The sequence below is a fragment of the Equus asinus genome, chromosome 7 (genome assembly GCF_041296235.1).
Source record: "Equus asinus isolate D_3611 breed Donkey chromosome 7, EquAss-T2T_v2, whole genome shotgun sequence".
In the NCBI taxonomy this organism is placed as follows: domain Eukaryota; kingdom Metazoa; phylum Chordata; class Mammalia; order Perissodactyla; family Equidae; genus Equus; species Equus asinus.
Window position 1 is genome coordinate 56,031,907 of NC_091796.1, and position 16,818 is coordinate 56,048,724.

Sequence of the window (16,818 nt, forward strand, 5' to 3'; positions counted from 1 at the left end):
CAGAGGCCCTGGTAGAGAGGGTCAGATGACACAGAGCTGGCAGCTGAGATGTGGGTGAAGACTGTCCCCTGGATTTGGCACAGGAGGGGCTGGGAGCCTGGCAGAGCTGGTTCAGAGGAGTGCTAGGGGCACAAAGGAAGACAGTGGGCTGAGGGGTGACGGGAAATTAGGAAGCAGAGGTGGCAAGTTTGGGGAGAGTTGCCTACGAAGATAAAGAGGGAGGCAGTTACTTTGGAGAGCCTTGAGACTCGCTGGCATGAGAATGCTGGAGCATTTGCATCCTTGGCCCACCTCTCCAGTAACCAGCAGCTCCTCTTCCCCGGAGTGAAGGTTCTGTAGTCATGCAAAGTGTATTAACAGATTGAACTGCTGAGCACTTGGGCCATGTGATAACCACGTTGTTACCGGATAGCTAGTTTACTTTGTAGGTTTTATTGACTGTCACGAGTATTAGCCAGAGTTTTCCAGAGAAACAGAACCAGTTGGAGGCCAGCACATCCAATCTGTGGGGTGACTGGCAGGCTGGAGACCCAGGGAGAGCCAGTGTCCCAGTTTGAAGGCTGAAGGCAGCAAGAGTCAGTGTTGCAGATGAAATCAAACGGCAGTCTACTGGAGAATTCTCTTGCTCAGGGAAGGGTCAATCTTTTTTATTCTATTTGGGCCTTCAACTGGTTGGATAAGGCCCACCCACATTACAAAGGGTAGTCTGCTTTACTCTACTGATTAAAATGTTAATCTTATTCAAAAACACGCTTACAGAAACACCTAGAATAATGTTCGATGAAGTATCTGGGTACCCCATAGCCTAGTCAAGTTGACACATAAATTAACCATCACGTCACATTCATTTGTGTTCAAATAAGTGTAGAGGCTGAAATGTGGCAGTGTCCTTAAGACCACACCTCCCGTAGCCATGCTTTTCCCATCTGATAAAGGAAAGGCAGGCTACCTCTTGGAAGCCTTACTTCTGTAGGATTTTTTGAGCTTGCTGTTTCATGGGTTGCAGAGCACACCCACATTACTCTGTGGTGATGGGTGAGACTTGGGCGGCAGACTCGGGGACAGTAACACGGAACCAACATGGCGTACAGACAAGAGAGAGGTGTTTGGACATGTCTCTGAATGATGCCTCTGATGCTGGCGTTGATGGTGTCTTTTCTCAGACTTGGACTTCAGGCATCAGGGGCTGAAGGCCCATATTTTACGTGTTAAACGTTAACAGAATGTTATGTGGAGGGAGAGACCTGGGCCAGGAGGTCTGTGGAGTGCATGCTTAGTTAGTGAGTAGCTGAAAAACACTAATTAAAAACAGCATACCCTAACTTATTGCTAGCAGAACGCGAAGGTTTGAACTCGCCATGACTGAGAGAAAACAGCTGTGGTAAAGGGCGTTAGTGGGTAACTGAGCTGGCAGCCCCCCCATGCCACCCCCATGGATGCGACCACGGCTAAAGGGCAGGGCTGTTTGAGTCTAATACTGACTTACTTTAAAAATACAATACTCTATCACTGCCTTTCCTCAGTGTGGGAAAGTTTATGAATTAAACTTTTCTTTGCCTAGCATTTCAGCATCCCGTCTGAGATTTGTACATTGTGTATATGGAGGTTTTGGTTTTTGTTGTAAGTCGTTAAGTTTTGTCAGATCTGTGTTCTCACAGATAACTATGTAGAGTGGTGAAGTCTGTGCATATGTATGTCATTTTGTGTCCCACGACCGTTAGGTACAGTTCCTCATTTAATTCTTACAACTACCCGCTGTCTTAGATACTACCGTTAAAAGAGATGAGGAAACTGAAGTTCTGAGAGGTCTCCTGATTCCCCGAGGTCTCCCCAGTGGGGTCTGAACTCAGATCTGTCTGATTCTAAACTGCAGGCTTATCTTCTGTACTCCCTACTGATGTTATGAAATCGGTGAAGTAAGAATTACATTCTAGGCAGGGGAGATGTTCACGTGCATTTCCTTGGTGAAGAACTAGAGTTTCTAATCATTGGTGACTGAACGGAAGCTAATTTGTCTAGCTCTCCCACATATGGGAGTCCACCAGTCAGTTTATAAAGTCCCATTACGTGCAGACTGCCATGATCGGCCTGGGGCCTGGAGGGCAGGGTGGGGCCTGGAGCTATCACATGAAAGGCAGAACTCTGCTTTCGAGAAGCTTACAGTCTAGCAGAAGAGACAGGACAGGGCCTGACAGTGAAAAAGGACGGCAGTGTGTGCATAACTGAGATGTGCATTCGGTGCTTCGGGAAGCATGGACCCAGGAGAAAGGGCTTCATCCTGGGTGGGGGGAAGGCGGGGGGCCACACAGACAGCTTCCTGGAGGAGATGGGCTTGAGTGGAGTCCTCAGGGACAAATGGGCTGGCGGTACCCAGGGATGACCATTGCAAGCAGAAGGAACAAGGAGTCCAAAGCTATATAGGAAGGAGAACACCCAAGAGTGATCGAGCATGGCAAAGGAGACAGGGCAAGGGCACGGAGGGGACCGAGTCCCGCCCAGGCTGGTCGCGGAGGACCTCACACACAGGACATGGGCCTGCCATCCTCCTGGCGAGGCCAGCAAGCCACAGGGGGTGCCAGGAGATAGATCTGCTTTCCCGAGAGGCCGCCCTGCTCCTAGTGGACGGCCCTTCAGAGGAACAACCAGGGAGACTTGGAGGCTGGTCCAGCATGGCAGGCAAGTGATGGGAGGCAATGTGAGGAGGGCAGTGTGGTTTGGGAAAATCACTCAGAAATGCAACGTAAGTGGGTGTGTAACCGGAGGAGGAGGAGTCAAGAACAACCCTCAGTTTCCTCAGGTGGCCAGCTGAGTGCACGGGGAGTAGGGGGCCCAAAAGAGCAGCAGCAGGCGAGAGGGGCTGGCAACCTGCCCTGCCGCTAAAGGACGCAGGCACATTGAAGCCCGTGCCTTTCCTGGTGACGCATGCCCACAATGAAACAATCATAGCACAGCAATGATAAATGCAAAAAAGAAAAATGAAAAAAAAAACAACGAGATACAACATCCTCCTTCTGCATCCATGAAGCTCCCCCTCCTCTGTATAATTTGTAGCTAGGGGCTGGTTCCTCTGGAAAGTGCCCAGACGACATCAGACATTCGCCAGACTGAGCGCACGGGTGCCTGAGCAGGCATCTCCTCAGCAGGCTGGAGTTGTGTGTGTTTTGGATGTGGAAGACCAAGTGCGTAAATGCCAGCGAGGTTAGATAGGGCTTCGCAAGAGCACTTGTTAAACAGTCTTCCAGATTTTAGTTACCTATGAGCTCAGTGTGCTGCAGCCAAGAAATCTTCTTTCATTCATTCAGCAGATGTTCGCTGAGACCACTGTGTACTGTGTACAGCCTCTGTACAGGCTGCAAAATCTGCCTGTGGGATACAGAAACAGGACGGAGGAGGGGCCTTAACCAGGAGTGGACTGACGTGGAATCTCAAGGGGCAGTTGTATGGTTTGCATAAGTGCCCTAGGAGCACACTTAAAGGGTGAATGCCCCTCTCTGTCCGCAGAAGTGAGAGACTCCTCATAGAGGAGGTGACACGTGAACTGAGTCACTAAGGAAGAGGACAAATGGGCCAGAGGAAGGCTGGCACTTCCGTTGGAAGGAGACTCTGGGGCAAATGATTCAGTTTAGCTGGAGCATGACAGTCATGGAGCGGGGAAGGGAGAGGAGAATGAAAGTTTAGGGTAGGCCTTCATTTGTTAGGGTCATGGGTTGGCTTCCTTCGGAGACCAGTGACAGAAGCAAGGTAGGTTTCTTTCTCTTTCCTGTAGAAGTCCAGTTAGAAGTCTGGGGAGTAGGCTCTGCTTCCCCAAGTCACTCAGAGACCCAGGTGCCTTCTCGCTTCTTCCTCTAAAGTGGTGGTCTCTTCCCACATGAGCAAAGCTGACCTCTCACTAACACACCCGTGTCACAGCTGGTGGCACAGGGGAAAAGGAAAAGAGGAAGTGGAGTGCAAACAGTGGCCTTTTAAGGACCTTACTCAGAAGTTGCATATATCACTTACATTTACATCCTTTTGGATAGAACTTGGTCACAAGGCCACACCTACCTGCACTAGAGACAGAGAGGTGTAGACTGGTGAGGTGGCTCTGTGCCTTGCTAAACTTGGGGCTTCTGTTCCTAAAGGAAAAAGAGGAGACTGGAAATTTGGGGTCAAATTATCTCTGCTACAAGGTATGCCACCTTCATGGGTTTTGACTTTATCCTCGGAGTAGTAGGGAGCCATGAAGTGCTTTATGCTGGGGAGATGCATGATTAAGATCAGGGTTTTAGTAAGCTCATCTGTCTGTGGTGTGGAGAATGGATTTGTATGCCATGAGGCAGATTCAGGCTGGCTCCAGGAGGTAGGACTAGTGGATAGAGGCTCAAGCATGACAGACTTGAAGCATATCAGAACTATTTAACAGGGCAAAAAACCAATGAAGCAAAACAAAAAGACCAAAGTGGTCAGTATTCAGACAAACACTAGTGGTCTGGTTGGAGAAAATGTTACAGAATCTGTTCAGGCAGCCTGAAGTGTATTTGATTCATGATTCAAAGAATTTTGTGCACCTACTCTGCCAGGTACAGAGTAGATGCTAGGAGTGTGGCAGGGAACAAAAGAGAGTGAACTCTGCTCTCCTAGAGCTTGTGTGCCAGTGGGGAGAGGCATACCATCAACAACAAAACAAAGATGATTTCAGATGGTGAGAAGTTTCTAGACAGAAGAAACCATAAAGTCCCTGGGGCAGAAACACATTTGGTTAGCATCAGCCAGAAAACCAGGGTGGTGGAAGGAGAGTGAGCATTGGGGTGGCCTGTGGGAGGTGGGATTGGTGATGGCGAGGGCCTGGTCATGTGGGATGTGGGGCTGTGTTCTAAGAGCCATGGAGAGCCATTGGGTAGTTCTAACCATTAAAGTGAGACCGGCTGATCTATGTTTGAGAATCATCAGTCCAGCTTCTGCGTGAGACTACAAGCTAGATGGTTGGAATCAAGGCCTTTAGTTAGGGGAATGCTTACCACACGTGAGGATAGGAGCCAGGGTGAAATGCACCCTGTGTCCTCTCAGGGAGGAGGCCCCAGGACTCACATGCGGTGCCAAGCCAGAACTCCCCAGCCTCCTGAAGACCCTTCCTCACTCTGGGGTTGGAGAACCTGCTCAGCCCCCGCCTCCCTCGAGTGTGCCCCCAGCATCGGGGGCACGACAGAACTTGTCAGAAATGTGCAAAGACCCCAAAACCCACACCTAATCAACTACAGTCTTCACTTCGACAAGTCCCCAGGTGACTCAGGCACATGAAAGTTTGAGAAGCTCTGGTGGCATGCCCTCTTGTTAGGGTGTCTCTCTCTCCTCCTCTCTAACTATGTGCCTACATACCCTGCCCATACATATACCCACAAACACATATAAACCATACACACATACCACGCACACACCCCACACGCACGACATAAACCCCACACACACCCTACCACATATTACACACAGCACACACATATAAACCATCCATACAGGCCACATACACTCCATCCCCCCACACCCACCACCGAATTGCCATGCAAGATACGAGCTCATTGCAAATGCCCTCCGGACAGGAGGTCTGGACTAGCTCACAGTTTCGGGGTTCCTGGAGGGCAGGGCGGTGCCTCATGAACTAGATTTGAGGAGTCTGAAATTTATAAATGGGGAACCTGTGGCGATTCATTTGGTGGGAGCTTGCTGTGTAAATTGGTGTTTGAAGGAGATTAACCTGACAGTGATGAGCAGGATGTGGGAAAAAGAAGGGACAGGAAGGCCCTGGGTGGCAGATAGTCTGGAGGCTGCGCAGAAATATGAAGGAGACTGTCTTTAGTTAATGGAGCATGCTTTTATATTATTTACAAAATACTTTACACTCTAAATTTTCTGGAATATGTATCTGTTATCTTTGCAACCAAGTTGAAAGAAACAAACCTGTCTAGGCTCAGTATTGTTTGGGCCAGCACTAGGATGGGGCACTATGTGAGAAACATGAAAAGGGTGCCTGCTCCATGTCTGGGGGTCCTCCTGCTTATTCTTTACAATTCTGTGTAAGCATCTCTCCTCTCTGCGGACTTCTGGGTGAGTGTCTCCTGCCCTCCTCCTCCTCAGCATTGTTAGCGCACAGCACAGGCTGGACGTGAAGGGCACTCAGAAAAATGCTTCTCTAAGGTTGAAGAATAAGTATGGGCCAAGGGTGTCAAGTCTGGGTAGCTGAGCGATTGGTGGTGCTTTGGAAAGAAATGCAGGATCTTGGAGTGGTAGCCAGTTTTGGAGGAAAGGTCTGAAGTCGTTTTTAGGTGTCCTGAAATGTCATCATGGGAAGGGAGACATCAAGTTGTTAACAGTGGACAGAAATGAAGAAGAAAGGCCCACTCTGGGGTAGGGGTGCTTTTTATTTCACAGGATAGAACTGATCCTTCCCGAAGTGTCCTGTGACTGATTAACCACACCACACGCCTTCCTGTTTGATTCTCCCAGGGGTTCCTGGAACCGGATTAGGCCGGGCGGGAGGTACTGGAGATCTGGTGCCCTCCATTCCTTGCCCCTATATTTAGCTGCAGTAGTTTACCCCGGATGTGCTGGCAGCCCACACACTGCAAAGCCGCCTGAGAGCTCAGCCCTGCGGGCTCCGGGAGGGCGCTTGGCACCAAAGCCAGTTCACGTGTGTGTGCCCTGTGCACCGTTGGTAATGCCCTGACCCAGGGCAGCAAGGAGAGCATGACTTTGTGTTCTTAAAGTACATTTTAGCTCTCCCGGGTTCTCAGTTTGAACATTTGTAATCTGGGCTCAAGAGCATATTCCATTTCATGTGATTCATAAAGTGAATTAGGGAGAAGTTTTTACACTGAAATCTCATAAATTCAAATTCATAGGACTCTATGGGGCAAAGGTGTGTTACCTCATCTTATGTTGTATGAAATTTTGTGCTCTTCAAGACCATTAAGTGTTTCTTTTCCCTCAAAGAAAAATTGTTCCACACGTCGGACAAAATAACTTCAACAATGAGTCTGTCTGTCTTGTAAAAAGAAGACTAGGTAATTACGGCTCACTAGAAACCCAAACAGAAAGGCTGGGGTGTAGTGTTTCCTGAAGGCCTGTCAGTGATGGAAGCAGTCAGAGGTCCACAGACCCACGCTCATCGCCCCTCCTCAAAGCACGCCCAGTTCAGAGTTGGCCCCACGGGAGGGGAGAGCTCATTTGTCGGGGGTGGAGGATGATTGTCAGCTTCTCACACTTTTATTTCAGATCATCAGAAAAGCCCTTTCTGAGGAAAAACGTGTTTCAACAAAAACATCAGCTGCAGATCTTGTGACAGAAACGGATCACCTTGTGGAAGATTTAATTATTTCTGAGCTGCAGAAGAGGTTTCCTTCGCACAGGTAGGTGTATTCCTCAGGGAAAACATCCCAGTGACAGGTTGCCACGTTCATGCAGAAGGCCAGGGTCTAAGCCCGGAGGCTGCACCGTTGGTCCTGGGGGCAGACATAAAACAGGAAGCCTCATGGTCTGTCCCCTGATACTTTGATTGCATGGTAAACTGACCCTAGTTTCATTCTTTTTACTGTCATCTCGACAACCCTCCTGTCAATATGGTACCTTACAAATACTGAAAAGCTTCCACTTTCACAATGCATGCTCAGGGGAAGTGCCCTGCTCCCTTCTACTAAGCCAGTTAGCATATTTCTGAAAGGACTTGGAGCATTAGTGTTCCATGGCAGCATGTGTCTGCTTGGTGGCCCCATGCACACTTTCCAAGAAGGATGTGACCCTGAATGGCGCCATCAGCTGTGTGGGCCCAGATCCACCATCTGGTGGTGCACCCCTGCTGGTATTCAGTGACCCGTTCTCCCCTCGCCAGGCCAAAGCCTGCAACAGGGAAGGTTGCTCTCCTCCCTGGGGAGGCCTTTATGGGATCCCAACTTGCTCTGCTCTAGAGTGGAAGTTCTTGACCTTTTGAGATCAGTATGTGGAGAAGCTGATGCAAGCTATTAATCTTTTCCTGAGAAAAATTCAAATATTTACACAGCATTTTGCACCTTATTCCAAGGGAGCCTTAGACCCCAGAGGAAGGCTTTCCTTGAGCTCTAGGGGCTCCTCAGGCCCTTCCTTCCCCCCCAGTGTTCTGCAGAACCGAGTTTGAAAACCACTGCCTTGGATGCAAGGGGTCTCTTTCTTTCCTTATGGAGAATTGCTAAAACTGGAATACCAGTTGTTGCATTTCTGGATATAGATCATTATAAGAGTCAGATTCCGTGTTTGTTTGTACTTACACAGCAGAAACACATAAGGCAGGCTCCCTCAGCATATGTCTAACACAGGGTAGGCGCCACAGATTTTTTTCCCTGTGAATAATTAAGCAAGGGAAAGGACAAGCCGGTGTTCAAATTTACCCCCTTTTTTCCTGTTGTTTGCTTTAACTGGTTAGGTTATCTCAAGGTCACCAACTCTCCTTCAGAATTCTCTCTGCCAATAAGTTGTGCTTGTTTTGTTGACAACCTTTGTGTTTGAGTGTCTATTATTTCCTATTTCCTTACTCAGTGTGAAGTCAGGATCCTTGACATCTGTTATAATATTTATAAGCTCTAAAATGTTTATGATATTTTAACTTTTAAAAATCTAAATTAAATGGTGGTATCAAAAGAATTATATAGACTGCTTTTATTCTTTGAGAGGAAAAAAGCTACAGTAACCCACCAGCTTTTTCTGACTGAGGAACTATTTTGGTGCCCGAGGTTTTGGTGGAATTGGTCCAAGTGGCTATGATAGAAGTGAGGGCTGGCTCAGCCATATGGGGTCCTCGTAAGGGCCTTAAGGGCACTGTAAGACCAGGCATAATGGCATTATCAGGCCTTCTGTATTTTTCAGTTAGATTGCTCTGACAGAGGAAATTCTGAAATTGTCTGCCCCGTTGTATGTATGGACAGCAGTTGCTCATGTCTTGGATCCACTATGACGTCAGAATGGTGGATTCCTTCTGTACAAGGTATATTTAAATATTCTTTGCTATAATCCCTATCAAAGTTCCAATGACACTTTTCACAGAAATAGAACAAAGAATCCTAAAATTTTTATGGAACAAAAGACCCCAAATAGCCAAAGGAATCCTGAGAAAAAGAACAAAGCTGGAGGTATCACACTCCCTGATTTCAAAATATACTACAAAGCTGTAGCAACCAAAATGGCATGGTACTGACACAAAGACACACAGATCAGTGGAACAGAATTGAGAGCCCAGAAATAAACCCACACATCTATGGACAGCTAATTTTAGACAAGGGAGCCAAGAACATGCAATGGAGAAAGGAAAGTTCCTTCTATAAATGATGTTGGGAAAACTGGATAGCTGTATGCAAAAGAATGAAAGTAGACCATTATCTTAACACCATACACAAAAATTAACTCAAAATGGATTAAAGACTTGAATGTAAAACCTGAAACTGTGAAACTTCTAGAAGAAAACATAGGCAGTAGGCTCTTTGACATAGGTGTTAGCAGCATATTTTCAAATACCATATCTGACGGGGCAAGGGAAACAAAAGAAAAAATAAACAAATGGGACTACATCAAACTAAAAAGCTTCTGTACAGCAAAGGAAACCATCAACCAAATGAAAAGACAACCTAAAAATTGGGAGAAGATGTTTGCAAACCGTATTTCAGATAAGGGGTTAATATCCAAAATATATAAAGAACTCATACATCACAACAACAAAAAATCCAATTAAAAAGTGGACAAAAGATCTGAAGAGACATTTTTCCAAAGAAGATATACAGATGGCCAACAGGTATATGAAAAGATGTTCAGCATCACTAATTATTAGCACCTCACTCCCATCAGAATGGCTGTAATTAAGACAAGAAATAAGTGTTGGAGAGGAAGTGGAGAAATGAAACACTCATACACTGCTGGTGGGAGTGCAAACTGGTGCAGCCACTGTGGAAAACAGTATGGAGATTTCTCAAAAAATTAAGAATAGAAATACCATATGATCCAGTTATTCTGCTGCTGGGTATTTATCTGAAAAACATGAAAACACGAATGTGTAAAGATACACACACCCCTATGTTCACACAGCATTATTCACAATAGCCAAGACTTGGAAACAACCTAACTGCCCATCAAGGAAAAAATGGATAAAGAAGATGTGGTATAGATACAGAATGGACTACTACGCAGCTATTAAAAAAAAAAAAAGATGAAATCTTGCCATTTGTGACAACCTGGATGGACCTTGAGGGTATTATGCTAAGTGAAATAAGTCAGAGAAAGTCAAATACCATATGATCTCACTCATAAATAGAAGATAAAAAAAACCAACAACAACAAACAAATGTATAGATACAGAGATTAGATTGGTGGTTACCAGGGAGAAGGTGGAAGGAGGAGGACAAAAGGGGTGACGGGGACATGTGTGTGGTGATGGATGGTAATTAGTCTTTGGGTGGTGAACATGATATAATCTACACAGAAATGGAAATATAATAGTATACACCTGAAATTTATATGATGTTATAAACCAATGTTACCTCAATAAAAAAAAGAAAAAAATAAATATTCATTGCTCTGTGTCACAGGACAAAAGTCAGTGTATCCACCCAGCGCAGTGGACCCTACCCAGGGTGTGTGTCAGGCCCACCTGGGAGCTTCTCCAGCCCCTAATGCCAGGGCTCCATCTCTGAAAGCCCTGGGAGATGCAGATGCCACACCTGGCTAGGAATCAGCGATTTAGAGAAGTGGTTCCCAAACTGCGGTCTACAAGCTAGTGCCAGCCAGGCCCTGAAGGTCAAGACTTGGTTGCCCTGCAGTCAGTCACTGGCTCTTTGCCACCACTTCCTTTGTGGTCCTGATGTGGCTGAAGGCTGGACGTCACTGCTCCTACTCTCTGCTCAGTTCGCCTGGAAAATTTAAAAGAATGAAATCATTTTTCAACAAATCTATGTCAAATTTAAAAGAAAGTACCAGAATTTGGGACCATTTAATTGTATTTTAGATCATAGACAAATTAATAAATGAGAAAAAATTGCATATGATTATAAAATAAAATAGTATGTTGTAATTTTTCTGCATTCAGAGTATTTAAATATCTCCCTTAAACAATAAGCTAGCATAAGGTTAACCATCATCCTTTTTAGGAAAGACTTTCTTTCATTCTGAGCTTATGCTCTTCCTCATTTTTAATCTTTCATGAAACAATATTAAAGATACATTGTAACTTTTTTTTTTGAGGAAGATTAGCCCTGAGCTAACTACTGCCAGTCCTCCTGTTTTTTTGCTGAGGAAACCTGGCCCTGAGCTAACATACATGCACATCTATGTGGGATGCCTACCACAGCATGGTGTGACAAGCAGTGCCATGTCCAAACCCGGGATCCGAACCGGCAAACCCCGGGCCACTGAGAAGCGGAACATGTGAACTTACCCGCTGCGCTACTGGGCTGCCCCCCTATTTTGTTTTTAATAAAGTAAGAACAAGCTGATATAGGCTCCCTGGTTTTATTAATTTATTTTATTAATTCCTTTGTGAAATCCAAAGTCTGGGTTCCTGATCTGGAAAAGAGGCATAGACTGAATCAAAGAATAGTAAGGTTTAGACTTGCCCTCAGCTATGGCAAATCCCTCCACTTCTCAGGGGCCCTGTCTCCTCACCTGGGAATGGCGGACCCAGGCAGGGCCATCTCTGCGGTTCCAGCACTAATGCTGATGTACGGCGGTGATGACAGAAAGCAAAGCAGTGGGTCAGGTGGAGAGGCACAGCTTGGGTCTTTGAAGGCAGTGTGGGCGTTGACCACGTTAGCTCTGGCTCCAGCCAGGCCTGCCTTCGTTGGTACCTCAACCTGTTTTCAGTGATGATTTTGCATTAGAGCCAAGTTTAGTGACTTTGAAAATACCCAGTAGCCTCACTGAACTGTATTCATACACAGCCCGTCCTTGTCCCTTTTGTCAGGGTTGGCACGGGCAAAGGCGGGAGGACAGCTGCTTAAGCTGCTCTGTATACACAGCCACCTCCTCTGCCCAGGTCTGGGTCCCCATTGGTGGGACATGGCCTCGTCCATCATGGTGACCCCGTGCCCTGCAGTGTGTCCAGTGTGCCCTGGACTTGGAAACAGGATGGCCCAGCCCCTGCCAGCTGGACGCTTGCTCTCCATCGTTTTCCCCCTGCTTTGTGCTGGGTGCTCGTGTCGTCAGGCAGCAGAGGCCGCCGCAGTGCTGGTGGGGGCCGGGCCGTGGCTTGAGAAGATGAGGCCGAGGAATGTTAATTGGCTCCCTGGTGGACTGAAAGGTGAGCCTGACCTTGTCACAGGATAAACACACTAATCAGGAAAAAAAAGGCCTAGATGCACTTGGCCATCAAAATTATAAGGAGGTTTTGTTACAACTATTAGGAAAAAATGGGAAGTAGTTAAATTAGGCAGCAGAATGTATCATTCTAATTGTTAGCATACTTCCAACCTTGCGCCAGATGCTCTTTTCCTCTTTACATTAGACAGGCTTATGAAATGTCCCTTGAGCTCCCTAGATTTAGTCACATGCATTGTTTTTTCTTATTTGTTATGGATTTTATATAGATGTTCCAGTGCTTTTATTAAGGTCTCTATTATTTCACACTTCCATTTGTCCACGTTGATGTCCCCACTCCCTCAGAAGAGAACTGAAGAATGTTCTCTTCCGTTCTGTAGATATTAGCCTCCCACACAAGGAAAATCAGGTTTAAGTGAATAAAAACTCTATATCCCTCCCCACATGCCAGGGAGGTGTTTTTGGTCCTGAAGAACAGACACAGTCGCTGCCCTGTTAGCTTCTGGGGCCTCCCACAGTGCCACCCGCAGGCGCGACGTGAGCCGGGAGGCGATGGAGCTTCTTCAGTGCCCCTCACTCAGGCAGCTGGGTAAAGAGGAGAACTCTCAGGCGTGAACAATCCACTGCTGAGCGGTCCAGGGACTTAATGTGGGCCGCTTGAGTATTCCCCTCAGAAGCGCCTTGCAGAACAAAGGCTGTGTCAACGGGAGCATGATGGGTGCTGCTGCAGAGCAAGCTGCCCGCTGAAGCCCGCAGACTGTCCCCCACACCTGCTGATGTGGCCCTGCGTGTCCTGAGAGGCCCCCGCCGCTGGGCCACGTGCTGGCCTTGCGCTGAACTCTGGCACACGTGTTAGATGGCAGTCCCGAAAGAAGCTCTCCCTCTTCCTTCCAGGGGACCCCAGCAATTTCCCCTCTAACTCGAGTAGGTACCAGCTTCCCACTTAAAATCGGGTTTGAAAAGGAAAAAAATTCCACACTCCTCCTCAGTTTCCTGGGAACTGATCTTTGTAGGTGAGGCATTTCCATTCCTGTCTTGACCTTGGTAATGTCTTTTCACTGCTTTATCGACCTTGTGCCCCATTTAAGCTTTGGCACTTGGTCCTTACATATGTGTGCTTTCAGGGTGTGGACTCTTTGTTTTAAAAACATAATCACAAGTCATTTCATGGGAGGAGAATCATGCAGCTACGAAGATGACATTGAAAACATTTAATTCCGTAAGCTTTGGCTAAGAAAACTGGCAGAGCTAATGCCACGTACGATCATCACTGAGTGGAGTGATTCTGTGTGCACATCACCTGCATTTCTGCTTTGGTCAGGAGTTCAGGCCTCACCGCCTGGCCACACCCTGCCTGCCCTGGCTCCCCTGGCTGTGTGTCTTTCACCACACCATTTGTTCCATCTAGACTCGCCTGCCTGGATCACGTGGTCCAAATGATCCAAAAGCCCAGGGAGGGAAGTGATGGTGGGGAGGCATTTCCCAGCAGGAGGAGGGGATGCAGAGCAGACAAAAGCAAGGAACCAGCGTCCGCTGCATCTGGTCTGCCCACTGGATTGTAAGCTTCTGGGGGCAGATTGTGCTCACTCTGGCTTTCTCCGCACAGCTGCCATTTTTCAGGGTGTGGATTTCTCAGTGTCCCACTCAGTGCTTTCCATCTCCAGTGCTTTGCCTGCTCATGCGTGGCTGTCTCCAGGGACCACGGTGGGTAGGGGGGAGGAGGTAGAAACACCACCCTGAAAATGACACATGTACACTCATATATGCTGATGTTTTTCAGATAATTTATAAGATAGAGGGGCTAGATGACTGTGCTGTAGAGCATGAATTTCATAATCTGTGAAATGGAAATGATGGTCCCCGAATTGTTGGGGGACAAGATGAATTACAGTGCATATGACAGCACTGTGTTGACTGAAAAGTGACATCAGAATGCAAGGCACTTGTTATTTCAGTGTTACAGACTAGGACAACACTGGCCCATAGAACCTCCTGTGGTGACAGAAATGTTCTGTCTGCACTGTCCACTGTGATAGCCACTAGCCCATGTGACTAGTGAGTACTTGAAATGTGGCTAGTGAGACTAAGAAACTGACTTTTTAATTTTTTAAATTTTATTTAAATGTAAACAGCCACATGTGTCTAGTGATACTGTATTGGGCAGAGCAGTTACAGAGGTTTCCATTTTCAGTCTTTTCATTTATAATATAATGTCAATCTCATCTGCAGTTCATTGATGCCAAATCATGGGACATGTGGTTCCTCTGGGGAAAGTGGTTTCCAGGGACGCCTTGAGGCTGAGGGGGAGTGGCCTGCCCTGTGCTCTGACCTCTTCACAGGCTAGGCAGCTGCCTGATGACCACGACTGACAACACACCAAATGCCATCAATAAGACATGAGGCATTTCTTGTTTTTCATTCATTCTTCCTTCTTGGCAAAAATCTCTTGTCTTCAGTTCTCCTCTTTCTCTAGTACAGTTGTGGACATGCATGAGAACCTAGTAGAAAACCCCTCTGCAAGGCCTTGTATCCACACATCAAACAAATGTTTGCTCAGTGCCTGCCGTGGACAGGTCCTGGTGACAGGGCAGAGGCCCTACCCTTGGTGACCCGGAGTCTGTTCATGACAGTCAGCAACGTGCACTGGGCACTGTGTTTGCCAAGCCCTGTCCTGTATGCTTTAGATGGAATATGTTCTTTATCCTGAGTTCGCCTTCAGGAGGTGGAAGCAGAGGCCAGCTCTGCAGGGACACAAACCGCTGCCTGAATGGCCCCCACTGAGCGGGTGGGTGGTGGTGGGAGGGAGGAAGACAACAGGGAAGAGTGAAGGATGCCTTCCCTAGCTTTCAGCCTGATCACTGGGGTACCTGGCAGTCCCTTTTGCTGAGACGGACGTGAAGAGAGACATCCAGGAGCTCCCTTTTGCGCAGGTTGATTTTGAGATGTTGGGTGTCTTGTTCAGATCCCTGATAGGAGATAGACGGCCCCCTCACATGAGGATAGTTCCAGGAGGGCTTGTCTACAGAGGACTAATTACAAAGGCCAGGAACAGGGCCCACTACCACTGCTGCAGGGGGTGCCCGGGCTTGGGGGTTGGAGCAGGTTGGCTGTGCTCCTGCAGGATTGGGGGATGGGTGGGCATCAGAGCCTGAAGGAGAAGGGAGGAGTGGAGGCTTGCCCTGGTGAGTAGGGGGCGCTCAAAGGGAAGGAGCCAGCAGGTATTGTAACTTCACTCTCCTTCCATTTCTCCTCTGTGTTGGGTTCCCCAGAGGACAGGGTTTCCCGGGAGGTGTGCCCTCCCCGGGGGGCTCCTAGGCCAGAGACCAGGGTGGAGAGGGCCTCTGCAGGGAAATGTCAGCTCCTGTTGAGCCCGAATGGTGGGGGTCAGTACACGTGGATGCAGTTGTCTCCTTGTCTGCAGTTCAGGTGAGGCCAGCTGGGTACAGACCTGGGAAAGGTCAGCTGTAGGTGACATTTAACGCCTTGCTTCTGGTCGGTGAAGCACTCTGCCCCAGGCCACAGCACTACTAGTAGGAATGCTAAACCAGAGTCCTGGGTCCTGCTCCCTGGGCAGCATTCCTGATGCTCTTCTCTCTCTTGTCTGTCCTCGGCCTTCCCTCCTCCAGACTAAAGTTAAAGCAGAATTTAGCTTTGCTTCATCCAATGTGTTTCCCAGTGTTCTTCATTCTTGTGTTTCTCCCTGCTGCTTTTCCAGAGATCCTAAATTGAGGTGTCACTTTGTGTTTTCTGAATCCTGCTGAGTAAGTAGACTACAGACAGATCAAAAATCAGATGGTCTTACAGACTCTTCATCAGTTTGCTCTGCAGAAGCCATCATGAAATCTCTTTACTGTGGCTGCTTTGTCTTTGATGCGGCCGGCAGCAGTTTGAAGTGCTTTGTCTTGAGTTCTTGCTGCGTTTTCTCAGGCTGCGTTCCTGCCCACCACAGGTTCATTGCAGAAGAGGCTGCAGCTGCTGGGGCCAAATGCGTGCTCACCCCCAGCCCCACCTGGATCGTCGACCCCATTGACGGCACCTGCAACTTTGTGCACAGGTGAGCATGAGCATGGGTCACCTCATTCTAGACCCTTAACTGCTGTCTTCTCTAAGACTGTCTTTTCCAAAGCAGCATTTCTTAAGGCAGAAGTATATAAGAAAATCTCTAGTAGGTTTATAGTCTCATCAAAAAGGTGATCAAATCTTGATATTTTTAAAATAAGGTCTTCCATTTATGAGATACTCTCAGAGCTTGTGGGAAATCTTTACTTGTTTAAAAACCATTGTGTTTGTTATCTTTAAAATGTGTGGTTGAATTAAGAAGGACCCCTTAAGGAGGCCCCGGAGAAACAAGCAGGGTTAAAACAAGCACGTGTGGTCCAGCAGCTGCAGGAGCACAAGGTATAGACAGCAACACGTGACGTTCTGGAGCTGCCTTTGGAGATGGGAACAAACCACATGTCACCATGAGACGGGATGAGGAACCCATTAGCAGCTGACTGGGCCTAATGTGACTAGGCAAAT

At 47.5% G+C, this 16,818-nt stretch overlaps 1 protein-coding gene across 1 annotated transcript in view; it reads left to right on the forward strand.

The window, feature by feature from the left end:
* Positions 1-16,818, forward strand: part of IMPA2 (inositol monophosphatase 2) — a 52,195-nt gene that overhangs the window by 8,700 nt on the left and 26,677 nt on the right. Inside the window, exons 2-3 of the mRNA XM_014829085.3 lie at positions 7,246-7,379; positions 16,247-16,351. Coding sequence (XP_014684571.1) covers positions 7,246-7,379; positions 16,247-16,351 — 239 coding nt within the window. The remainder of the gene's footprint in view (positions 1-7,245; positions 7,380-16,246; positions 16,352-16,818) is intronic.